Source organism: Cnephaeus nilssonii (genome assembly GCF_951640355.1).
Source record: "Cnephaeus nilssonii genome assembly, chromosome: 14".
Lineage (NCBI taxonomy): Eukaryota > Metazoa > Chordata > Mammalia > Chiroptera > Vespertilionidae > Cnephaeus > Cnephaeus nilssonii.
Genome location: NC_137085.1, coordinates 15,660,354 through 15,686,366, shown reverse-complemented (window position 1 = coordinate 15,686,366; position 26,013 = coordinate 15,660,354). Strand labels below are relative to the sequence as shown.

Genomic DNA, 26,013 nt, shown 5'->3' with positions numbered 1-26,013 from the left:
TGTTGGTGGACCCAGGACTGATGTGGTCAGAGCATCTGGTCAGAAGAGGGGCCGGGAGGGAGACACAGGGCTAAGCTTGGAGCGGACGCAGAAGAAACACAGGGAGCCTGGGAGGAAAGAGGCCTATAATGTGGGAGCTGACAGGGAGGGTGTGACAGAGGAGACGAGGTTGAGAGCCTGAGTGGCCAGGGGGCTGAGCAGGTGGCTGAGGTCACCCAGGCTGACGGGGGTGGGGCACAGTTGGATGGCAGTGTGAGGCAGGGGGCGAGGCCTTAAGATGTCTTAATTGCTAAGCCTTGAGCATGGGTTGGGAGAGGAGGATGCAGTGCCCCTCCCCGCCCCCGCCCCAATAGATGCACAAGGGTTTGGAGCTCCCCCAGGGCTCAGACAAGGGGCTCTGGGGGTCAGGCTGGCGAGGGTGGACAGCAGCCAGTGGCTCTGCTGCACCCTCCCACCCCACCCCTGAACCAGCCCTCCTATTGGAGCCGCCCTGGGGCTTCTGTGGAAATGCTGCACAGCTGGGGCCCACGGCCCTGGCAGGAGCCGAGACACCTGTGCGGTGACAGGCCAGGGTGTCGATCTGGTGATCTGGCCGGATGCAGCCCTGCCTCTGCAGAACCTTGGCCCCGTGTGCCATGCTGAGGTGGGCAGGAGCTGGGCCTGGACTTGCCCCCTCGGAGCCAGTCTCGCCACATGTGCAAAGGGGACGCACTGACCCTTAGTGGTGGTTGCGTGGTGCCTGGGGCCTGCTGAGTGGGACCCAGGGCTGCAAGGTCCTCTGAGCACAGGTGCAGCTGAAGGGGTTTGGGGGCGTTTGTTCACAGTGGAGGCCTCGGGTTCGGTCTTGCAGGTGGGAGTGCCTGGGAGAGCCTTATGAGTTGGAACCTTCCAGACATCAGAAGGTTGGGTTCCGTCCAACTTTGCCATGACTTGCTTGACCCTGGGCCAACCTCTTCCCCTTGATGGGCCTGTCCCCTCCTGGAGGCAGACTGCAGCAGGTGGGACAGCATCTGAAGCAGAGCTGGGCAGGAGCTGGTGTCCGCTGCAGGGAAAGTGTGGGCCCTTCTCCCAGGAGACCCTGGACCAGCAAAGACCTCACTTCCAAGCTGGCTGAGCCATGGTGCGAGGGGGGGGGGCTTACCGCCCACCTGCTCCACTGCCTGGAGGAGGGGACAATGCTGGCTCACTCAGTGCGCCGGAACCACCGCTGCCATGGCTGAGGGGTCTTCCCTGTGTGCAGTGCCACCGGTGAACCAGGTGCTGGTGCAGAACCCCTGAGCAAAGGGCAGCATCAGCCCATGACTCCAGGGTCACTCACCCCCAGAAAATCTCCCGAGACACGGCTGAATGGAGAGGCGAGCCAGGCTTAAAATAGCTAAATAAATCTTTAATATTTCTAATTGCAAATGTACAGAAATTGCACAGCCACACAGTCTTAGAACACCAACACTTTCTCTGTACATTATTACATAGTTAAAAGTCACAGCCGGAGAGGCTCCGGCCGAGACTCCACGTTTGCAGTTTTGTCCTTTTCACATACTTACAAAAGGGGGGCAGGGAGGTGTGGGGCCGGGTGGCTTGGGGGCCGAGTGTAGAAAAGAGGGGGGCTGTTTCCCTGGACAGTCTGCCTTCCGCAGACGGACGGGTGGGAGGGAGAGGTGCATCCCAGCAGATGCTCTGTGGGGGAGGGGAGAGCTCTGGCCTCGGTTCCCCACCCCCTTTATTGGGCAGTTGGAAAAAGTCTTCACTTATAGGACGTTTGGCAGTTTCCTTCACCCTAAACATAAAAGTTCAGCAAAAAAGTCAGGCCTCTGTGTGTTGGCAAAGGAGGGGAGAGGGCCTCCCGTAGCGTCTGGGCTGGGACCGCGGTCCTCCCCTCACCCCCTCCCTGGGGGCCCTCTGTCTGCGGGTTCTGTGTGGCCCAGGCGAGAGCCCCCTTTGCTGGCCCAGCCGGGGCGCATGTGCCCATCACCCCCACCCAGACAGCACACTGCAAAGCAAACAAATTAATGCCACGGGCAGGGGGAACACCCCAGCACCCAAATCCCAAACTTCTTCCTCCTGCCCAATACTGTTCTCTAGATTAAAATATAAAATACAAACCATCGGAGAGCAGCGGTCCCGGGCAGCCCTCGGCAGCACCAGGACTAGAGGACTATGTACAACCATTAGGTGAAATAGTTACATTACAGTCAAACACCAAGAACATTTACAAAAATGGTCAGACTTGCAATTCAGATAAAAATCTGCGGCGTCTGTACACGTTTACAGTTTTTGCACTAGGTAAGTAAGGTTTTGGCCTGAGAGCTCTCAGCCCGGCCAAGGCCGCCAGCACCGGCCACCGCGCTGGCCTCCTGCGCCTGCTGTCGGGCCCTGGGAACCTCCCCGGTATTGCTAAGAGGCGCTCAGTCCGAGGTCGTCCTACGAGGCATTCGGTGGGAGGAGAGTCAGGTGGGGGAGGGGGGCTCACTGGGCTGTGGGGGGACGAAACTGGACCAGAGGACATCACTGGGGCCGGGCCCTGCCTGTGAGACCGGGAGTGGGAGCAGGGCCTCAGCCCCACGGCCTTCCTTCCTGAGGTCTGTGACCCTGGGGGGCTGCCCTCGCCCAGCAGCATGTCTCTGGCCTGACTGTACTGCAGGTTTCGTCTTAGAGCCCATTCCCTGAGCATGGTCCAGGCCCAGGACGGGGTGCAGTGTGGTCTGGGCCACCCCTCCCCCTCTCGCCCTCCTGGTGGGCTCTGTGGCAACCCCAGCCCTGGCGCCACGTCTCCAGGCCCGGGGCAGGAAGGGCTCAGCACTCTTTCCAAGGGTCTCCTCGCTTCCTGAGGCTGAGGGCTGAGGGCTGGCCCTGGCTCAGCACGTCTCTGCTGCGGGGCAAAGGCCCGACTTTTGTATCCAGGGCTGGGGCTGTGAACAGGGAGGGGCCCAGAGACCCAAGCTCCTGCCCACCTGTGTCCCGCAAGTGGGGGCGGCAGGCTGAATAGCTACCGAACAGCCTAGAGCTGAGGGAAACCGGCCCCAGCTGTGGGGTGTGCCCTTCCCTGTCTGCAGCGCCTGGTCCTTGGCTGGGGGCCCCCGGGAAGGGTGAGGAGGCGGCGGCCGCACACACGGGGCCGGGTGCAGGCCGCTGCTGTCTTGGAGAGGGAGCAAGTCTAACATCCTCCAGGGCCGCTATTTCCCATGCAGTGCGCACGCTCAATTTAAAAGGCCCCTGTGTTCCAGCAAGCGAGCAAGCGGGCTTTTGTTTCTAATGCATACTGTGAAAGGAAAAGAAATCACAGTTATCCGCCTGCTCAGGGTTGTGGGCATTAGACTTTTTTAACCCTCAACGAGGAAAGATCAGCCTCTCTCAGGACGGGCCCCAGGAGGGCAAGCAGTGCCGCTGGGCCACTCTGCCCAGGTCTTTGGCTTTGGGAGCCCCAGACATCGGCCGGCGGCAAGTGGGGAGGCTCTGATGCGGGGCCAAGGCCCACAGGTGCGAGGGCCCAGAGGACAGAGACTGCGCCTCACTGGGTCTTTTTGGCAGAATAAGGAGGGAGGGAGAAAGGAGAAGGCGGGAACGTGGGGGCAGGTCTGGGTGAATCCTTGGTTCCTCACAGCCGGGCCCCGACAGGCTGCATGCAGTGGCAGGTGCTGAGCCGGGCAGGGGCCACGGACCTCAGGCAGCTCCATCCTCCCCACCCCACCCCCGCCTGCCCACCGACCTGTCAGCTCCTGAACCTGAAGGGCAGAGCCCACAGGGAGGGGCCTGGCTGCCAGGGAGCCTGGGCCCAGCTCTTGACTCCCCCACCTCTCCGGGCAGCTCCCTCCCTGGGGAGCGCGGGGGCACATGCACTGGGCCAGGTCAAGAAGGAAAGGTGACACACACCAAACTCAGTAACCAACAGAGACGTATTTTGGCCGCCCCCGCCCCGCCAGGCTGTCCCACTCCCCGCGTGCAGTCTCTTCGGCCTGAACCCAACACGCTTCTTGGGCAGAAGAGAGGGGGGCTCCCGCCGCGTCGGTCTCTCTCGGCTCCCTCTGTGGCCGCCTCCTGGACCGTGGGCGGAGGGCACGGGAGACGAGCCTCGGCCTCTTGCCCCCCGCGCCGGGGCTGCAACTGTGGGGTGCTCCTCCCCAGGCCGAGGCCCGGCCCTGGCCACCACAGTCCTCCCTCTCCTCGGGCAGGTTAACAATTGCTGCTGTTTCTGAACTCGCCGTTCTCGGTAATCTGCAATTTGGTGGGGTTGGTGGGGGAGATGCCGTTACGGGCCTGCATGCTGTACCTCTCTTTCAGCTGTGTCAGGGCGCTCATGAGGCGGGCGTTGGCGGCGTCCAGGGAGGCGATGCGCTTCTCCTGTGGACAGAGAGGGCGTGAGACGGGGTCGCAGAGGGGAAGGACCTCCCTGGGGCTGTGCGCCTGTAGGAATGTGGCCAGGAGAGGCACATGGAGCCGTGGGCGAGCGGGGCAGGGTGGCCACGACCTCCTGGAGTCCGCCTGCCACGTTGCCTGCCTCTCATCCCCAACAGAGCAAGCAGCTCTAGTGTCATCCATCAGTCACCTGAGGCCCGGAGGGCAGGTGCCCTGTGCCCATGCGTGACATGCAGAGGTCACAGCTCCCGGTCCTGCGTGCAGTTTACCGTCTGCAAGGACTGGCCCTATTTCTGGGCTCTTGAGAGGAAAAGGGAACCGGCCTGGGGAAGGAGGCCAAAAGCCTCTCCCATGTCTCTCCTCTCAATGCAGCTGGGAAGCCTCAGCTCTGAACAGAGCCCCTCCCACTCCCTGTGCCACCCCCAGACTTCCCCCTTCACCTCCCAACAGACGCACTCTTCGGCTAGCACCCCCGGTGAAGGGCAACACCTACCACGTTGCCCCAGGAGGGGAGGAGTTGCCCTACCCCTTTCACAACCTGTCCTAGTGAGCTTGTGGTCCACTGAGACCCTCACGTCTGACTTCTCGGGGCAGGGATCCTGTTCTCCTAGCCCTCCGCAGCTTCTGCAGAGGGGGATGACTAAGGATATGGAGAAGCCAAAGTCACCTCCCTTATCCTAGGTCCTTTACCACCTGTGGCCGACCAAAGGGCCAGAGCCCCCCACCTGGGCATCGATGATCTTCTGTTTGGAGTCTACAGCTGCTTGCATCTCTGCGTGGTCCTTCTTCAGCTCCTCCTCCACGGACATCAACCTGTGACCAGAGGTAAGGACAGTCAGCGCTTGAGGGAGCAGATGATGAGGTGGGTGTGGGGCTTGTGGGCGCAGGTCACCACACCTGCCGAGGAGACATTTGCCTGGGACAGAGGCCCTCCAGCTGGCCCCTCGCCACAACACGGGCTGGATCTACTCCTTCCTTACACTTTGCCCCCAATTCTGTTTCCAATTCCCCAGAAGCCCCTGGGGCTGCCCCTTTCCTGAGGTTCTTCCAGGAGGGTGGGAGTGGGTGCTCGCTCCTCCCCATCCTCCAGAGCCTGGCAGGTGGTATAAAGCCGTGGGGACGTGGTTTGGGGGGAAGACGGAGACCCTGGAGGGTCTAGAGCTCTCTCCTCCCGCTGCATTCATGGAGCTGTGCTGGGACTCTCGGTAGCGAGATGAATGAAGTGTAGTCCTTCCCCTCAAGGCACGCGTAAGGCAGCAGGGACACAAGAGACCGCAGCTACGCCCTGCACGGGAAGCTCGGGCCACGGGACAGAGCGGGAAGGAGCTAACTGTCCTGAGGGTGGGGAGGGGGCACACACCGAACTGGACATCTGAAGGACGGCAAGGTCTGCGGGCGGGAAACAAGCAGAGGAGACGGGAGGAATGCCATCTGCAGAGGCTCAGCTGAGGCCGGTGTGGGTCTGCCTGCAGCTGCTCCTCTCCTGAGACCCCTCCGGCTCCACCCTGCTGGTCTCTCCCACAACTGTCAATCACTCTCCTCACTCCTACCTTCCAACTCCCTTCCTCTGGCTTCTGAAGCCCACACTCTCTGGTCTCCTGCCAGCTCCCAGGCCACAGCTGGCAGATGCCATGTCCTGTCTGCCCCTAGGATGTCAGGGCTCCGCTTCCTCTCCGTTCTCCTCGCTCTACAAACACTCCTCAGATGAGCTCATCTACTCCCAGGCTTCCTCCCCAGCCCAGCAGCAGCCCCCCTCCCCTGGGCGAGCACTAGCTCCCAGCACAGTAGGTGCACGGGGAGGCCAACGGTGCTAGGCAGGCATCCACAGGGTTGTCATGAGAAGTCAATAGGTCGGGAGCACTAGTCAGGAGAAAGGAGTGTGGGGCCACGTCAACGGGCGGGGGGGAGAGGGGTTCCTGTCACAGGAAGGCAGTCATGGAACAAAGCCTACCAGAAGGGAGGTGAGGGGAAGAGGGAAGAAAGGCAGTAGGTGGCATCGTTAGAAGGGAAATTATACTGGGGGGAGACTTCTGTTTCCAGCTATGGTTTGAATAACAGGGACTAGATTTACCCTCCTGCCACAAAAAAATTAATAAAACTATAAAACCAGATAAAATACCTATAAAATAAAGTTTTCCAGATACTAAATAACTGGCAGCACAGTCCAGTGCCCCCTCCAAGAAAGGAACATGAAGTGTGAGCCCTGTTCAGCGCCTGGAGTGTCCAGGCCAAACAAAAGGAGGGAGCGACCTCAGAATGGAGGAGACCCAGGGAGGGCAGGAGATGGGGCGCTGGGAGTCACAGGACAGTGAGGACAGGAGGAAGATGCAGAGAGGGCCACCTGTCTCCTGAGGGGTCCCCAAAGACGGCTGAGGATGGTCTGCATGCCTGTGAGAAAACAGCCAGGCTGGGACAAGAACCACTGGAAAGTTCACAAAACCACTCCAGGAATCGTGCATGTTCCTTCCAAGCACAGCGGAAAGACGTGCTAATCCAGGAGGCCTCCCGTAGGATCCCCAGAAAGAAACTGCCAGATTGGGCCTTGACTAAAGGCTGTCTAGGACCTGCCCAATGAAGTGTAAATGTAAGCCTCAGCAGAATCCAAAGTGATTCCAGATAACTTCATTGTGTCCCAGAACAAAGCCCAAAATATTTAAAGGAACACAAAACATCCAGCACGTACGTAAAATTCACAATGTCTGGCATCCAACCAAAAATGCAGAGAAGTAGAAAAACATAACCCATAACCAGGAAGGAAGAAAACTAATCAGTAAAAACAGATTCAGAAATGTCAGATGATAGAATTAGTAGGCAAGGACATTAAAACAACTGTTATAAATATATTGCACACGTTCAAGAAAATATAGAAAAGCGTGAGCATAACGAGAAGTAGATGGGAGTTAAACCAAAGTCTAGAGGCAAAAGTATAATAGCTGATAAAAAAAATACTGATAGAATTACTTAGCAGATTAGACACAATGAAGAAGAAATGATTAGAGAACTTGAAGACAGAGCAATAGAAATGATTTAAGATAAGAGACAGAAGAATGGAAACAACAGAGAATCAGTGGGATGTGGGGCCATATAAAGTAGCCCAACATATGTGCAATGGGAGTCCCAGAAAGCAAACTGAGGAGTCATGACTATGTACCCACAGATCCAAGAGCTCAAAAAACACAAGAAACGTGAAGAAAACCACAGCAATCAGTGATAAGTAAATAAATCTTACAAACAGCCAGAGGAAAAGGTATGCTAAATACAGAGGAACAAAGATATCGATGTGCCCATTATTACAGCCAGTATCAGCCTGGTATATCCTGAAGGTTAAAGCAGGCCCACTGCCTGTTTTTGTCAACAGCCATACCACACAAACAGTTCTGCTGTAACAGCAGAGTCGAATAGTTGCAACTGACACCATATGGCCTGCAAAGCTGAAGATATTTATCACCTGCCCCTTTCCAGAAAATTTCTAACTCCTGTCCTAAAGCAACAACAAAGAGATTAGCTAATAAACCAATAGAGGAGATAAAATGGAATCATAAAAATAATACAAAAGAGGGCCAGAAAAAGGAAATAAAACAGTTCAAATAGAAAACAAGTAGCAAGATAATAGGTTTAAACTTAATTATATTGACAATTACATTAAATGTAAGTGGTCTAAACACTTCAATTAAAAGGCAGAAACTTATCAAATAAAAAGCAAGAACAATAAGGTGTCTGTAAGAGTAATTCACTCTATATAGAAACAAAAAGATGGGTTAAAAGTATAAGGATTGAAAAGGACATACCAGGCTAATACTAATTAAAATAAAGTTCTGGCAGCTTTATTAATATCAAAGAAGATTTCAGAGCAAGGAATATTATGAGAGCTAAGGAGGATGACTTTATAATACAGAGGTCAGTTCATCAAAGTACTTAACAATCCTAATGTGTATACATCTAAGAATAGTGTTTCAGTGTACGTAAAGCAAAAACCAACAGAAATAAAAGGAGAAATAGACAAATCCATAATTATGATTAGAAACTTCAATATCCTTTTCCCAGTAATTGACAGAACAAGCGGAAAAGCTAGTAAGGATATAGAAGACTTGAACAACACTATCAACCTAATTGACATTACATTAGTGAGGAAATATGCCAGGATTGGTTAGTAGAAATAAATGTGTTAAATAAGCCACTGAATTCAGGAAAGCATGCGCCTCTCAGAGAACAGACACAAAGAGGAGGTGGTTAGGTTGAAGTGATCCCATTTTTGTGACCACACGGGTGAAGAGAGCAGAGCTGGCCGTCAACTGGACAGTGGGTTTCTAGTGACCCTGGTTATAGGCCCTCTGCTCACGCTAACCACTTTCCAATGAACAAACCCAGAGGTAAATGAAACAATAATTAGGAGCAGAAAAACAGGCCGTCTAAATAGGAGGAATTTGGGGAGGGTTTTTGTAGTGAATAAATTTAGCATGAAGCCAGGTGTGCTGGGGAACATCCTGGCTACTGCTCTCCTGTGAAATCTGTCCAGATGACAGGCTCTTGTACCTGGTATTACTGTCATAAGAAAGTCAACTCCAGGACTGGGACTCTGGGGGTTGGCCTGGATGCTACACTTTGCACTCCCTGCCCACAGACACAAAGGTATACCACCCTACTCAAAAGCAGGGAGAGGGAGGGGGGGGGGATCAACACAGAATCTGATATAAACCATCAATAAAGATGAGTCAGAATTAAAATCAATCCCCCCGCCCCCACAATCTTCCTGTATGACCCATAGGCACCTTAAAACTCAACACATCCAACACTGGCATCATCACCATCCCTCTCCCTCCCCACCTGAACTGCTTCTCTTCCAAAGTTCGCCATCTCAGTAATTAGCAGCACGACACACCCAGATGCTCTTGGTAGAAGTCTGGGGATTATTCTGTCTCCTTCCTCCCTCTCACCTCCCACCTTCAGCCACAGAAAGTAATTGACATTCATTCCTATTTTTCCTGCCCCGAATTGGGTCCTCATTGTCTTTCTTGGCACCTCCAATCTGGCTTCTGCACTCCCCTGAGAGTGCTCACCAAGAAGTGCGACTCCGTACGGGGCCCACAGGTCCTCCCAGAGCTGCCTCGGCTGACCTCACTTCCGCTAGGCCCGGTCTGCATTCTACCAGCAGCACACACTGTACCCTGTGGGGCTCCCACACTCCAGGCTTCCTTCTACTTCCAGGCCTGTGCCACGCTGTCCCCACCGCCTGGCACACTCCCTTCCTTCCTGTCTCCACACTCCACTCATCCTGCAGCTGGTCAGCCCCTCCCCGGAGCCTCCTGGAGGGCAGTGTGGGGCCAGGACTGGACCCAGAGCAGGAACAGGACCCCTCACCTGCTGATGATGCCCTTCATCTGGATGTCCTTGTCCTCCTGCTGCCGCCGCAGGCGCTCCTCGCCCTCCTCCAGCCGCGCCTGGTACTCCAGCACCAGCTTCTGCGTTGTCTCCTCCTGGCACTTGAACAGGGTCTCATACTCCTCCAGCTTTTTGGTGGAGATTCGTAACTTGTCCTGCAGCACTGCCAGGTCCTGCCAGGAGGGCAGCGTGCCACAGCACAGCACCCAGGACAGAGAGCACAGCCGCGTGAGCCCAAGCAGGCACCCAGGGTGGGAGGGAACCCAGGTCGGAACACCCCAGGGACTGTCCCCACCCCAGCTCTCGTCCCACAGCGAGGAGATGCCCCCATCTGGGGCTCTCTCCACGCCAAGCTCCCATCCCCCTAGTCTGACCTTACAGCTGTGAAGGGGATGAAGACTCAGAAGTAAATTTAATTAAGATCCTTAGCTTTTTATAACAAAGGTTAAGAAGATTTGACAGTTCCCTGTGAGATGGGGGCTCTATAGGAGGGGAAACTGAGGCTCCGAAGGCAAGTGACCCAGTCACATGGAAAGTCGAGTGACTGACCAGTGGGGTAAGATCCAGCCTCCCAGCCTCTATCTGACCCTAAAGCCAGGTGGTGGTGGAAGAAAGTGAGGGGGTGGGGGGAAGGAGAGGTCAAGGGCAAGGTGGCCCGGCTTTCTGGATCTGACTCAGTGCAGCACGCTCAGCCTTTGGGGGAGTCAAGGACGGGTAAGGCAGCAAGAGAAGCACCAAGCCAGGAGGCTGTGCGGGCTGGACAGAGGGCAAGGCAGGCTGACGCCGGAGTCAGGGGCTGGGGCCAAGGTGCCGTGAGAACACAGGCTGGGGGAGGCAGGAAGAGCCTCTCCTTGAGTCCTGGCAGTAGGAGCCCAACTCTCAACAGCAAAGGACTGTCCCGAGGTCAGAGGGCAGCAAAGCCAGAGATCCACCTCAAAGGTAATCCCTGAAGCAAAGCTGGACCCACAGGGGAGCCTGGCTCCACCCCAGATCTTCTGCCCACCCCTGCTCAGCTGCCTGAGGAGTGAGGGGAGGGCCTGCCAGAGGCAGGACCAGGTCTCCAGGGAGCCCAGGGAACAAAGGCCTCCTGGATTTGCCTGTGAAGTTAGCAGCAAAGAGGGTGAGAGAAGCAGCAGCTCATTCAGCCAAGGGACAACGAGGAAGGAGGGCACGCCAGCCTGGCCGAGGAGCGTTCAGGCCATCCTTGCACTTCACAAATGGAAATCTGAGCCTCAGACAGGCAGAGCCCGGCCCAGGTCCAGCAGGGAGCCTGGGGTGAGGCTGGCCCTCCTTGCTCCCCAGCCAAACGGTGGCTCTTGGAGCACCGTGCCCATGTCCCCTTCACATAATTATGGAGAAAGCAGGTGGATGCGGTGGGCCACGGGGAGAGGGAGGGGGTGGCATGCAGCATGGACACGGACCTCGCCCTAGGCCAGGGAGAGGGAGCTGCCGCCTGACCTCCACGGCCCTGCCTGAGGCTGCCACAGGCTTCCCTGGGGCCGAGAGTGAGGGGGAGTGACCGCTGCCTGGGGGCCTTGCACGGGTAGACCTGGGCTCTGGCCTCCAGGAGACAAGAACCAGCCATGGATCCAGGGCAGCCATCACCCCACTGCCCACCAAGTGCCCGATGTGTGCGGTGGGTGGAACGTGGGTATTTTAGAACCACTTTTCCCCCCGGAGGAGAAGGGGACTGGGAAAAGAGCCAGGCCTTGGGCAGGCACAGCCCAGACTGGAGGGGACCTGGCTGGGGCACTCTCCCAGCTGTCTCGGGGACGCATGCCTCCATCGCCACATGCATGAGACATGCATGAGGCTCCCTCAGGGTCTCCATGCACCTCTTTGGCACCCTTAACCCCCAAGTCCCAGCTGAGTCTCACGTGCAGCCCGTGTGGGAAACCTCAGGTCTAACCTACATCCCTCCTGCTGCTCTTCTTCCAGATCCCACTGACTGCTGTCCTCACATGAAAACAGGAGTTGAGAGGGGACTGGCCATTTGCAGGAGCAAGCAGTGCCCCTCACTCAGGTCTCGAGGGGAGAGAATCCTGCCAGCTGCCAAGGGATGCAGCCCCTCCCTGTCCCGAACTGACAGGGTCCAGCGTTACCTTTTCTGCTTGGCTGAGCTCCTCCTTACTCCTTAGCCTATCCCTGTGGGGGGGATCTGGGCCCAGTCCCTCGTCTTCTAACAACTGTGCGTTCATGGTCAAGAGCCAAGCAGCTGTGCGGTCCAGGGCATTGGGGCTCACAGGTGAAGGGCCCTACAATGAAACACAGCTGTGAGGGCTGGAGGGCAGCAGGGGAGGGAAGGAGGTGGGAGTAGCACCCGGTGAGCCACGAGAACATGTGGCTCAGAGGCACGGGAGAAGGGAGGGGACCTGCAGCTGACCGGGCACCTACGGAGGCAGCAGCGCCTGACCGAGGAAGCTCCAGCTCCCAGTCAAGCGCCCAGGTGAGAATGGGGAGCTGGCCCGGGAAGACCAGGCGCTCTACCCAAAGCACGACAGTTCCATGTACTGCGTGCAGCCCCTGGGAGCACACATGTGCCCTGGCAGCTGAGTTCTGGAGGTCAGCTCCGAGCAGGTCACAGGTCAAGTCCTATCCTAGGCAGGGCATCAACAGGCTTCGAACTGAAGATGGACTGACCCCTCCCTCTCCCTGACCCCAGCTGTCTCGGGGGAAACTGGCAGAGGGACCCTGAGGCTGCAGTGTCCCTGGTTCACAGGACTGAGGCAGAGGCCAGCAGGGCCGGGGGAGAGGAGAGGTGGATGTGGTGGGCTGGGGCCGAACGTGGCATCGTTCAGCGTGGGATGGCAGCTGGGTGAGGGAGATGAAATGACCGGGAGGAGCAGCATGGCATGGACCTGCGCACTGACCTGCTTGTGCACCGCTCGAGGCTTCAGCTCAGGGCTGTCGCCCTTGGAGGAGGAGGACTGCTGCCGCAGCCGGGCTCCGGGGCCAGCCCAGTCGGGCGAGGCCGCCGCCAGGGTCCCGCTCGAGGGCCGAGGGTACTGCAGGGTGCTCAGCAGGGTGGGCGGCGTCCGGCCACGGGGCGCAGGAGGTGGTGGTGGGGGCGGGGGCGGCGGCTGGTCGATCCGACGCTGGGGGCCGGCACTGTTCTGCCGTGGCACCGTGGGCTGCCCGCCCTTTTCAGTCAGCGACATCTGCCGCCGTGCCAGCTCCCCTGGCCGCCGCCCGAGCTCCTCGGCGGCGCTGCTGAAACTTCCCAGCTTGGCGGCGGCTGCCAGCTCCTCACTGTTGCTGTGGGAGCTCAGGGAGCTGTGGCCCTCGGAGCCTGAGTCGCCAAGGCCGCGGGGCGACAGCGGCAGGCCAGCCGCCATCTGGTACACAGGGTTCTGGAAAGAGAGCGGTGCCAGCAGCTGGGGCCGGCCTGGTGCTCCCTCGGAGGTGCCCGGTGTGGTCGGCGTCTGGCCTGCCCGCCGCACTGTGGCCAGCCCCGCCAGGCTCACGGGGGCTGCTCGGGCTGGCCACCCAGCCACCAGCTGAGTTGCAGGCATCTGCCCATCGGTGGTGAGAGCGTCGGGGCCCGCCGGGGAGGCCGCCTCCCCATCCAGCGTGCGGGTGTCTTGGAGGTCCACCATGGACAGGCTCTTGCCACCGTTGGCCATCTGGAGATCAGGCTCGTTGGCTTCCGAGTAACTGGAGCTGCGGGCAGGTGAGGGCTGGACCCCGGAGGACCTTGTGACAAAAAACAAGTCCTTGTTTTCGGGGGTTGGAGACGGTAACCGGGTGAAATCTATCAGACTGCAGGGAGACAAGCACACACAGGGAAAGAAGGGGGAAGAGAAGAACTGTGAGTGCGGCCAAGGCGGGTCCAAACGGAGAGCCCCCGCCAAGCTGCCGGGCCTGGCGGCCGGAGCCAAGGCTGGGGGAGGAGGGGGGGGGGCGGGGAGGGGAGGGAAAGGGAGGTGCTGGGGCAGCAAGAATGGGAGAGTCCTGGGGCCCAGATGCAAAACCCACAGCCTGGGCAGCCGACCCCAGTGGAAGCCACCGTGGACTGGCTGGCTGAGGTGGCAGCTCCTGCACAGAACCTGTGCCAGGGGCCAGCGCAGCTAGTGGCAGGCCAGCTGCATCTTGGGATGATGGAGCAGTCGAGGCCAGGGTGTTCTGGAAATTTCCCTTAGCTGAACCCCAACCCACAACGCCGTGGCTCTCTGCTCCCCAGGGTCCTGCACAGAGGAAGCCGACTTCAGAGCCACTAGGGCTCTCTCTGCCTCTTCCTCCTTGTTCCTAATCAGCCTGAGAACCGAGGTGGGGGCCTGGTGAAGCCTCCCCTGCCCAGCCTCCTGCTGCCACACCCCTTAACTGACTGACTGGCAGGCAGGCGGGGGCTGGCGTTCCTGCTAAAAACGCGGAATCAGAGGAGGATCCTCAAGGCATGACTCACACGCGGAGGGATGGCCCCTGCAGTGGCAGGCTGGGCCCTCCCCGGGTCTGCAGCCTCTTCCGATCCCCTCCCCGGATGTGGCCCCTTGGAAGAAGGCACAATGGAGTGGGCCCAGCCAGGCTTGGGAGGGAACGTTATGGGGGTGAAAAGGGCTCTGAGGGGGCTGGAGGCAGCAAGTACTTTAGGATTTGACATGGGCCTGGAAGGGGAGTAAGAGTTGGCTTAGCCTGGAATGGAGAGAGGAAGTGCCCAGCACCAACTGCTGGGCTTCGGCAGGGCAGGCTGTGACCACTTACAGCACTTGGGGGCTGAGAAGGCGTGGACAAGGTGGCAGTGGAGCTGGGAGAACCCCATGCCAGCAGCACACCTGGTCAGGTCTCCTCAAAGCCACGTGTCCGGCCATCTCTCAGCCAAGATGTGTCCCCACCTGAACTAGATTTGCCTCACTAGGCAGGCTGCATGAGTGAACCCCAAGACTCAGAGGGACCTGAGAAGTGGCATCTGGCCTCCAGTCCTGTGCACCACACCCTCATCCACTTAAAAGCCCGCCACTGCCACCACCTTCTGGGGAGACCCGACTCCCCACTCCGCTGGCCCAGCCGCATCCTCACCAGCTGGTCCAAGGCGGCCCCTGGTAGGGCGGGGAGTGTACGAGGGAGGCATAAAGGGGTCAACAGAAACACCTGTTGCCCTGACCGGTTTGGCTCAGTGGATAGAGCATCGGCCTGCGGACTGAAAGGTCCCAGGTTCGATTCTGGTCAAGGGCATGTACCTTGGTTGCAGGCACATCCCCAGTGGGGGGTGTGCAGGAGGCAGCTGATTGATGTTTCTAACTCTCTATCCCTCTCCCTTCCTCTCTGTAAAAAATCAATAAAATATATTAAAAAAACAAAAAACACCTGTTGTAAAGGAACAGCCTCATTTTGATATCAATATTAAAGAATGTTTCCCTCTTCCTCCACCGAGTGTGTGCATTTTGCCCCGGCTGAGGGCTTAGAGGGAGGGTCAGGCCTGAGCTCCCAGCCTCAAAGCCTTGTAGTTGCCCAAACTCCTGCTGAACACACACCCCTGTGCTCCACTTTTGGAGATTCTGACTGGGCCTAGCAAATACCAGGAGAACCGGTATTTTTAACACCCCTAGATGAGCTGGAGGTATTTGGGGGACCAATAATTGTTCTTCAACAGAACATTGTTGCCTTTGTGTTAGTCCCTCTACCCAGAATGCTTTTTCCATCAATGAAAATGCTCAAAACTACTAAAATGCTAAAAAGCTCAAAACTATAGCACCACCTCATCCAGGCAGCCTTCCCTGATTTTTCCTAAATGGAGGCTCACTACTTAGGGTCTGCACAACGCATTTCCAGGCTCACCAGCTTGTTTATAAACACCTGTGTCGGCCTCCTCCTGCCCAGCTGAGACTGCATGCAGATGGGCTGCATTTTGTCTGCACGTGCACCCCACAATGCCCAGCACACCTGGCGGCTCTTACCCAGAGAGATCATTCTCGATCACCATCTTCTGCAGCCCAGCCGAGATGCTGCTGCTGCCAGAGCCAGGCGTGGAGGCCAGGTCATTTGTCCCTGGGAGCTGCCCACTGCCCGGGGTGCTCAGTGCCGTGTGGACGTCCCTCAGGATTCGAGGCAGGGGCCCCAGCTTGGATACGATGCTCTGTAAAGACACACGAAGAGGCAGATGTGACCTGCTGGGGCCACCTGGAGAGGCCAAGTGAGCTGCAGCCACGGTGATTTAAAACAGCGAGGAACCGGGCAGAAATGCAGACCCCTCCCCTACCAGTCAGATCCAGCAGGTCGGAGGGGGAGAAGCCAAGGACTGTGCAAATTACATATTTACCAGCTCCCCAAATATTTCCGAGATGAAGGTGTGAGGCCCACAAGGAGAAACGCTGACCCAGTCCTAGCCTTTGACCCTAGTTCAATCCTACCTTTGCCTCCGGGGAGGAAAACGCACGAGGAATCCAGAACTTCTCACACCCACACCTCCCCATCTGAGAGGCTTCTGGGACAGCCCCACCCACACCACCTCCTCCAGAGGGTGGGGGGGCGGGCGCCTGACCCATCAACACCCGAGGCCCCGTGGACATGGTCCAGGCACAGAGCAGGCACCGTCATGTGCCTGCCAGTGATTAGCAAGTGGAGGGCCAGGCAGAGGCAGCCCCTCATTGCCATGGTTAAGACTGACAGTGCTAAGGATGCCGGCTGTGGGGCCGAGCTGAGGGAAGGGGACCCTGCCTTCACCTGCTTAGGCCCTGCTTCCAGGTAGGACTTGGTGCAGAAAGAAAATGCGAAAACTTGAGTTATCATCAGAGCAGACTCGGGAGGCAAAGCGCTCCACTTCAGTCCCGCTGCAGCACTGTCAGCTGTGATGGCTGCTGACCGTGTGCCGATACGGGGCCAGCACAGGGGCTCAGGAAGTGGAGGCACTGGGGTGACTGGCCTTGGTTTCCATTCCCCTCCACGTCTCTCGCAGCCAAAGGGCAGTGGACAAAAATGAGCAGAAATGACTCAGCAGCATCTGTTGGTGGTGAAAAGCTGGACTAACCGAGTGTCCAGCAACAGGGGGCCGGCGAAATGAACGGCAGTCACAATGGGAGAGTCTGTGGCCGTCAGCAAGGTCACAGGCGCGGAGCAGACATCCACACGGAGTGTGTGAGAAACACACTGCAGGGCGCGCCTACGCTCTCCCTTTAACACACTCCAAAGAGGAAGAGCTGTGTGCTTGCATGTGTACCGAACACACGCGGAACATCCAGAGGTGCAGCCCCGAGCGCCCTGTGTGGTCACCTCCGGGAAACAGGACAGGAGCAGGGAGCCTCCCAGCCCGGTTGCCGCAGGAACTGCTTTTGTAAGGGGGCCTCTCGGAGCCCCAGGAAGCAACCAATATCCCAGAGGTCGACGGTGGCAGGTACAGCCCTTGTAGCCAAGAACCTGTCCACCGTGGGAGGGGCTGCTGGGGGCGGGGAGTGGAGCCCCGGGTGGCAGAGGGCACACTCTGGTGGCTGCAGCCATCTCAGGGGTTTCTGGGCAACAACCATTTCAGCTGACTTGATGGCCAAGGGCAATTGTGGGGAGGTTTGTCGGTAGGTTTGTAACTTCCTGCCTGACTCTTGAAGGTACAGTAGAGCATACTTGGTCTTTTTCTTATGGTGCCTTTAAAACCCAGAACAAGGACATTTTCACAGAAAGAGCTAACTCTGATCACATTTCTCACAGGGAGGGAACACACCTTCATCCGTGGAATCCGCCCACTCAGCGCCGAGTGCACAGAGACACAGCCAAAGCCCCAGTACCCAGAATGGGTGCCCACCCGCAGGTGCTGGTGAGCGAGCGTGGCCCAGAGAGCCCAGCGTGTGCCCACAGGGCCTGAGTGGGAACTGTGAGCCCAGCACCCGGCAGGCTGCTGATCTGCACCACACAGGAGGCTCTCCGCCCGCACCCTGCCGTGGGACAGGTACCTGCTCCAGCTGGCTGACGGCCTCCCAGAGCAGCGCGTGCAGGCTGGACAGCTCGCGGCCCAGGTCGATGTAGCCTTCGAAGCCGGCGGTGTTGGAGATGGTCTCAGGGTTGGAGATCTCCAGCAGGAAGCGCTGCATGTTGGTCCACTCGTGCTCCAGGAACTGGTTCATGAACGACATGTACTCCTCTTTGCTGCCAAACCTGGAGGGAGCAGGCGGGGTGAGCGACCCAGGCCCGCCCAGGAGCCCTCCTTCTCGGAGATACCGGCCCTCAGCTCCCATCCTCCTCACCCACTGTGGCCACTAACTCCACCAGCCAGCCGACCTGCTGAGACGCAGGGCCCTCGTTCCTCAGGGCCCTGTTCTGGACCCCTTCTCACAGCACCTGGAATGCTCTGTGGCCCTCAGTCCCCTTTCACTGCCAGTCACAATCTCCTTCCTCTCTCCCTCCAGGTTTCCAAGGCCTGGTGGGCAGTTGATTCCCAATCTATGCTCAGCCAGGCCTCTCTGCTGAGCCTGCAGACGTGTGTGTCCACAGCAGCTCCCCTCGCACCCAGCCTGGCCATGTCTGAAGTCATCACCGTCACCCCAAGCCCATGCCCTCCTCCAGGCTCCCTGTCCCAAGTGGAGACACCACGTCCATCAGAGAGCTGAGCCAGAGCCTTCTCGTCATCTCCTCCCTCCCACCCGGCAAGGCCGCTGACTTTGTCTTCTCATCACCCCTTGGCCTTGCAGCCCGCCTCCTGCATCACCTCTCCAAACCCCAATTCCCTTTCGCTCTCCTGCGGGCTCTCAGCTGCCAGTCCCGCTCCCTCCAACCCCCTGCCCTACGGCTGTCAAGCTGACCTTTTTAGGACCCAGAACAGACAAGGGCCATCCCCTCCCATGCTTAAGGCCCTGCCTGGCCTTCAGGTCCCTGCGACCTCCTGGGTCTCGTCTCCCACTTCTCCCTGCCTGCCACTTGAAGATTCAGGAAGGCCGGGGTGCCTTGTCCCTACAGCACACGGCCCTCCCAGGAGCTGCACTGCTGCTGCTCCCATCACGCAGCTGGGGGCATGCGTCTGGGGAAGTCTCCCCGTCTCCTCCCCCAACAAGCTGAGGGCCCTCCTGAGAGACTGTGTGCACCTCTGTCGCCCTCCCCTGCCTAAGTGCTCGAATCAGGCGTGACTCCGAGCCCAGCACTGAGGGGGCCCGGAATTGGCGACTGGATGACCCAGCCCTCCCGTTTCTGCCCCCTCGCTCCAAGGTGTAGTCCAAACACGGACGTGCTCAACGAGCAAGGACATCCTTCACAGCATTACACAAGGACAGTGTGAAACAGCCCGAGTGCCGACCACAGGGGACGGACGGGCTAAGGAAACATGGGCCCTCCTGCCTTGAAGGCATATTAGTCATTCGTTTCAAAATGAGGCTTATGGATGTTAAGCACATGGGAGAATCCTTATGATTAAATGTTCATTCAAAAATGCTGCAGGAAAAAACATCTTGTCTCCTCACCTCTGAAAATTAAGGAAACATACCAAAATGGCATGTACCTTCGGTAGGGAGGAAGGGAGGATGGGGTGTGGAGGGGATCTCATTCTGAAAAGGGGGAGCGGGAGGACTGAGCATGACAGGGACAAAAGCAGGGCCCGTTGTGCAGCCCCCAGCTCTGGGGAAGAAACACCATGGGCTGGCCCGGTGGCCTCCTGCCCGCCGGGGATGCAACACTCACTTGGCGAAGTTGGCCAGATTCTGGGTAACCTTGGCGATGAGGGTGAGGGTGCGGGCAGTGCGGTCATCGGGGTACTCCTGCAGCAGGTTGAAGAGTGAGGGCGACATGATGGCCGGGCAGAGGAAGCGCAGAAACAGGGAGGCGCTGATGAGCCGCTCGCTGATGTCTGGCCGGCCGCGGCTGCTGCATTCTTGCCGCCACGAGGCAAACACCTCTTTCAGCTCCCGTGGGAAGACACTGGGTAGGAATAGACAAGAGTGGGCCTGGTGGTCAGGCAGGAAGCCAGGACAGGTGGGTGCAGAGCAGGGACCCTGATAGCTATGAGCTGGCCCTGCTCCCCGTCACCATCCATCATCCATCCATCATCCATCCACCTATCCATCACCACCGGACAGGGCTGCTGGGGGGGCTGAGGCAGCACAGGGCGGGCAGAGCGAGTGCTCAGGAAGTGCAAGGGGCAGGCACTGAGTATGCCATCTACCCATGGCACCCAGAACTGAGAGGTGCCTCTGGGTCTCTGACAAACACCAGAAAGAGGAAATGGAAAATCATTGTCCAAGGCATGTTTCCCTGAGTCCCACACCCTCCGCCCTGGGGATAGCAGGGCAGTGAAAACAGCCTGGCCCAGGGCAGGAAGTGTGTTCCCTCAGAGTTCTAGGCTCTCAGGCCCCCCCCCCACCCGCTCAGTGCCATGAGTCATGTGACCTAGCCCGAGGGGCCAGGCAGGTCCCAGGTGAGCCCAGTAGCAAAGGGGCCTGCGCAGGGGGGCCTCCCCCACTGGTTCTGACCATCCCCTCGCCTAGCAGGCCTCTCTGCTGAACTATACCGGGGCCCTTTGGTGTGCCCAGCCCTGAGCTGGTGGCTCCACCAGCCCGGGTGCTCCCAGCATGTGCAGGGAGCAGATTTAGACCCAAGCACAATCCCACTCTGATGGGATCAGGGCTGGGACAGAGGATGCCCAAGAGGGGGGAGCTGACCTAAGTCAGGCCACAGAGGGAGCAGGTATAAGGCCTTAAAGGAGAAAGGGAAGAAGTGTGACCAAAGAGAGGAGTACAGCATCGCTGGGGGTGGGGCTCGAGTGGGGAGGGGTCGCAGGTCCTGAGCTGGAGCAGGCACCGGAGAAAATCTGAGCAGCCCGTCCAGTGTGAAAATACCCATGCTCGGCGCTGGCAGCAAGTCCCCGCCCTGGACAGTCACGCCTGCCTCACCATGAGCGAGGCTGCACCCTGCACACAGTCAGCTGGCACCACACCGACCCAGGAGCAAACAGGTGCCCTGCGGGCCGTGGCCCTCGCACCAATCCTGGCCCTGACTGTGGTCCTCTCTGAACAGCCCGTCCGCACGCCCTGCTCCTTCTCTCGGGGCTGCAGAACTACGTTCTCCTTAGACCCCCATCCTTTCTTCTCCGTCTCTACAGTCCAGGCCCCCACACGATCCCCGGCTGGGCCAGAGCACAAGCTGTGACATGAGCACAAGCTCCTACGGACAGACGAGGGGTCTCAGGTTAAGTCATCCACCCACCCCAGGGGGGTGCCTGAACCGGGCCTTGCCGGTCTCGCTCCCTGTGCAGCCCCAGCACCTACAACAGCACCAGTCACAGAGGGCGCTCGCTAATGAACACGTGCAGTGGACTGCCGCTGCGCCCAAACTCTCCACGCGGCACACCCCGTGTCCTGCACGGTCTGGAACACTCCCTCACGTCCGAGAACCCAAAAGGGCCAAGACTGGTGGAGTCAGGCAGAGGGGGTTCCCGTCCCAGAGCCACCACTCGGAAGCTGTGTGAGGCCACAGGCGTGTCCACCTGCCCTCTCCTTCTTGAGCCTCAGCTCTCCTGTTTGTACGTCAGGCACAGGAAACAGCGCCCTCACTGAGCCGTACGAGAGGAAGGCACCCCGTGCCTACCACAGCACCTGGCACTCTACAGGCCCCTGACCCCGGACGGGCCACACGATGGGGTGGGGAGGCCTGGGCGGCTGAGCCCAGGGAGGGCGTGTGGGGCAGCACTGACCAGTAGGAGTTGATGATCTTGCAGAAGGCCAGTTCACAGCACATCTTCAGGTTGCCCTGGTGCTCGGGGAGGTCGGCGGCCGAGCACTTGCTCGGGTCCACTTCGCAGTTCTCGTCCGACTCGTACAGCGCCTTGATGAACTCACCTGTGACCGGGAGGGCAGGGAGGGGCAGTGAGGACCTGGTGGGCATGTCCCACCTTCTGCCCCCGCCGGCCCAAACCCTCCCTACCTAGCGCGTCCTGCAGATACTTCTGGCCCACCAACTTGAGGTACTCCTCGATGGCCTTGGTGGCCAGCGTGTTCTCCCGGAAGATGAGGTGCTCGTTGTCCCCGCAGCGGTCCACCTCTGACATCATCAGGTCCGTCAGGAAGTCCTGGGGAGGCAGGCAGTGAGGAGGGAGGACCTGGGCAAGCCGGTAGGGAGGACCCTAGGGTTCTACACCCGCTGCCCGGGCAGCGGCCAGAAGCCCCTGCTTCCCAAGGCTGAGGGGGTTCCCATCCCAGGGCACTGTCCACCTTGGGGGCTGCCGGAGGGCAGGGCCGCCCGGTGACATCACAGCTGGGTCTCGGGATCAGGGAGGCAGGCCTGGGCAAGAGTATGCCACATGGACACAAGCTTCCTGCCCCATGGCCAGACCAGCTGGACTCAAATCCCTGCTTGGCCCTGAGCAGGCCTGGGTGACCAGGGAACCGCCCCATCACCATCAACGTCAGAGAGGACAGACGGGCACCCTCTCCACTATCTACCCATGACTCTGATGCGTCTCCCACACCAGACATGGCTCGCTCTGTGTGGTGCAGCAGAGAAGGAGCGAGGCAGAGGCTGTCCGGCTGCCTCGGGGGCAGTGAGCCAGTGCTCAGCCGGTGAGAGAAGGGACCTTGGCTTCGCTGGGAAGGCAGGGGCACCACCGCCCACCTGGCAAACCCAGGGCTGCAGCTCCTCACTGCTGAGGGCAGCTGTGACGTAGATGAGCCGCTAGTGCCACAGGCAGGGTCACGGGCTGACCCCAGGGGGCAGCCTGGCCCACATCTCCCCTCCTGGAGGGAGGCTGGAGAGTAAACCTGCTCCCACCGCCCAGGTGGGAGCTCCCTCCCTCCAAAGACCCCACCTCTCACCCACAGCCAGCCTCATGGCTTGGGGGAGGGGAAGAGGACAGGCAGGGGGTCAGAGGCCCAGGGGAGGGTGAAGGGCAGGGCAGGGGCCACCAGCAAGGAGGCTACAAGTTGGCCAGCGTGGGCCAGGGTTTCTGGTGCACACAACTTTGGGAACCTCTCTGACATCACACGTGGCCCCTTAAATATAGAACTGAGCTCGAGGCCCAGGAGGCCCTGCTGGCCAAAGGAGGGATGATGGCAGGGGGGCGGTTGGGGGGCGTGTTTAAGAAGCTTCCGTTGCCTCTGGGGACCACATAATCTGAGGAGCCCTTCCTGACTCTCAACTGACCTCTGGGATCTCCTCGGAACATGGAGGCAGGACCCCGGCTCCTCGCCCAGGCCTGCCTGGGCTCATGGAGGGGTTCTCGTTGTCCCCGCAGATCCCACTCTGCTCCCTGGTGTCAGAGCCTGCGCCCAGGCTGGGTGAGGAAGAGCTCCACAGAGCCAGGGCCCAGTGAGGGGACCGGCACAGCACAGAACAGGAAACTGACCTGTCCAAGGCCCAGCTCCCAGGCCGGACCTGGCCCAGGCCTCCTGCCTCCCAGAGCCCGTTCTTCCTGCTGTACCGAGGGAGAAGGGGTGGCAGGGAGAAGCGGTGGCAGGGAGAAGCCCTTGGCGTCCACGACAGACCGAAAAGTCACTGCTCACTTCCTCACTACAAGCTGCCATCCGTCCCTAGCCCCACAGCTGCCTCAGCGATGGGGGCAGAAGACCAAACCCCTCACTCCATGACACAACGCTTGGGTTCAGGGGACCACCTGGTCAGCGCCCCCGATAGGGCTGAAATCCATGCCTTGGACATAGGAAACAGCAGGTAACCTAGTGTGTCACCGGGCCTTCCCAGGGCCACGGGCACGGGCACACGCACCTTCACCTTGCCCGTGCTCTGGAGGATGTGCACCAGGGCTGACGCCATCTCCTCCTTGGTCTTGGCGCTCAGGATGGGCTCGAGGGCCGCGCAGAGCCCCAGGTAGTGGTTGGTGATGTGCTCGGCAAACTCCTTGTACATCTCCATGGGCAGGATGCTGATGGTCTGGTAGCGCGCCTTGATGCGGATCATGGGTCCGGGGCCCTTGCCACCCTTGGGGTTGGGCGTCATCACTGGGTACCACTTCTCCACGAACTGCCGCCCGGCCACCGAGGCGGCGGGCAGGCTCACCAGGCCCAGGTAGCTGTTGCGCTCCTTCTTCTTCTTCTTGTCGGTCTCCCGGTACAGGTGGACGGTGACGGTGCGCAGGGGCGGCAGGTTGTGGAACTCAAAGTGCTCGCCCCAGAAGACGTTGTCGGTCTTGAGCTTGCCCGTGGTGCGGGCGTAGAGCACATCGTCCAGGCACAGCTCGCACAGGTACTTCTTCTTGGCCGGCAGGTCCTTGGCCTCGATCACCCACAGCTTCAGGATGTGCTCCACACGCCGGCTGTTGTCCTGCACGGGCACAAGGTGAACCGTGGTCACTGCGGGGCCGGCCGCCTGCCTGCCCACCGCCCGGCCAGAGCTGGGGGAGCTCTCAGATCCAGGAGGGCCCTAGGAGGGGGTGGGGACGGGCCAGGCACCAACAGGAGGGGGGTGGGGGGGTGGCAGGGACAACTCTGGAGTCTGGTGGCCATGAGGCTGGATCTCTGCTCGGCCTCAAACAAGCTCACTGACCTTGGGCAGGTGACTGAATCTAAGATCAGTTCCCTTTTCTATAAAATAGGAACGAATGGCGGGAGATCAAGTAAGAGGTTAGCACAGTGCTTGGCACCGCAGGCCACTGTGCTACTCCTCAGGTCTTCCAGTTCGCTGGTCTGTAGGTCACTTAAGAGGGGACCACTGCTCAGGCCCCTCCCGCAGTGATGTCACGGTGACCGGGCTCAGCCCAGGCCGGACTAGCCAGGGGGGGCAGACACAGAAGCAGGAGATTAGAGTTGGGGCCCATGAACCTGATGGGGGAAGCCCAGGGCAGTGGGAACACAGAGCAGGGCGCCAGGCTGGGCCAGCGGAGCTCCCTGGAGGACGGGACAGAGGTCTGAGCTGGAATTGGATGGGTGGCCAGGAATCGGCCAGGGGAGGAGGGACAAGAGGTCCAGGCAGAAGGCCACCAGCACCCAACTCCCTAACAGCCCATTCTCAGTTCTCTGGCCCAGCCTCCATGGTTAGCTTCGAGGACAGAGGCCCACAGCACCTGAGTCAGCCTGGCCATCTCGAACCCCTGTTCCAGGGCCCAACCCTACTGCCCACTCAGGCCCCACCCCCACCCAGCCCACCCCAGTGACCCCACTCTGCTCCGGGTCTAACCTCAATCCCCGGGCTTTGGTGAGAGGGGACGCAGCCTACCTTGTTGGGGTGCACTGCTCGCCGCAGGTTCTCCATCCACTTATCCCGCTCGGCTGCTGACCGGCAGGAGAAGCACTTGCTTCCTGACGATGTTGTCACCTGAGGGGCCAAACAGGACAGTGACGGGGGGAACACAGCGAGAGACGGGGCAGGACAGAAGACCTTGGGGCTTGGGGGCTGGAGCCACCAGGCCTGCAGCACAGCCTCCGGAGGGGCAGAACGCGGCTCAGAACGGCCTCTAGTTCACATTGGCAGGTGGTGCCGTGAGATCGCTGTCCCGAGCAAGTGGGTGACAGGAGGGTGGCCCAGCCCTGCACCATCTGGCTCCTGGCCCTGGCTCCTCTCCCCCTTCCTCGCATCCCTTGTCCACAGGAAAGTACCTTTCTAACCTCACTCTCCCGAAGATGGGAAGAGAGAAGGCACGGGGTACCTGACTGGGTCGGAGGGCAATGCTTAACCAGGGCCTCCTCTCCAAGTGTAACCACAGGCACCAAGGACACAACCCTGGGTAGGCACAAGGATCACCTCCGTCCTCAGCTGACACTTTCTGAAGGTTATCTTTTGCCAAGTGACAGTGACAACAATGATGGTCACAGAAACTTTAGGGGCCAGACTGGAGAAATGAAAACTGGGCTTCCAGGTGTGCTGGGCCCGGGGTCCTCCTGCCTGGAACCCTGACCCTCCCTCGCCATCAGACTCTCGCTCATCCTCCAATCCCCACCGGCAAGGAATCCCAGCCCAAGAAGCTCCTCCTCTCCCACTGCCCCCAGCACCGGGCCAAGGGCTCGACAGAAGGGACCCAGACTCCTTATCCAGCCATTCAAGGGCCGGCACAAGCCATAGCACCCACTGCTGTGGACCAGTGCCCAGGCACCGTCTTCAGCCTGTCCCAGGCAAAGAAGTCGGAGCCCAGGAGTCTTGAACCAGAAACAATGGGCACAAGGGGTGGGGCAGATGCCAGGCACATTCCACTCTTTCCCTGGGGCTGGGTTGCCAGGAGGTTGCCACGAGTCCCCGAATGGCTGACTTTCGTTACCAGGCTCATCCCTCCATCAGAGAGTGCCCTAATTATGTAAGCGCCTTGTGGGTGGGAGTGGAGGGTGAGGTGGGCAGGGAATCTGACTGATGAGAAAAGCAATCAGGAACTCCCAGGAACACCTACGACATTCATCACCCTGGTCCTGGCGTGGCCTCAGGCTCATGGTGTGACCTCTA

General features: G+C 59.3%; 1 protein-coding gene across 3 annotated transcripts in view; it reads right to left on the bottom strand.

Moving 5' to 3' along the window:
* Window positions 1–1,366: 1,366 nt before the first annotated feature.
* The window catches only part of DAB2IP (DAB2 interacting protein), a 176,725-nt gene continuing 152,078 nt past the window's right edge, over window positions 1,367–26,013 (bottom strand). For all 3 annotated transcript variants that reach the window (XM_079789790.1, XM_079789789.1, XM_079789788.1), the window contains exons 5-16: window positions 24,799–24,897; window positions 23,353–23,907; window positions 21,559–21,703; window positions 21,329–21,473; window positions 19,321–19,557; window positions 17,607–17,808; window positions 15,624–15,802; window positions 12,603–13,491; window positions 11,835–11,987; window positions 9,712–9,905; window positions 5,079–5,166; window positions 1,367–4,338 (exon numbers count right to left, since the gene is read on the bottom strand). In XM_079789790.1, coding sequence (XP_079645916.1) covers window positions 4,171–4,338; window positions 5,079–5,166; window positions 9,712–9,905; window positions 11,835–11,987; window positions 12,603–13,491; window positions 15,624–15,802; window positions 17,607–17,808; window positions 19,321–19,557; window positions 21,329–21,473; window positions 21,559–21,703; window positions 23,353–23,907; window positions 24,799–24,897 — 3,054 coding nt within the window. In that variant the 3' untranslated portion in view covers window positions 1,367–4,170. The remainder of the gene's footprint in view (window positions 4,339–5,078; window positions 5,167–9,711; window positions 9,906–11,834; window positions 11,988–12,602; window positions 13,492–15,623; window positions 15,803–17,606; window positions 17,809–19,320; window positions 19,558–21,328; window positions 21,474–21,558; window positions 21,704–23,352; window positions 23,908–24,798; window positions 24,898–26,013) is intronic.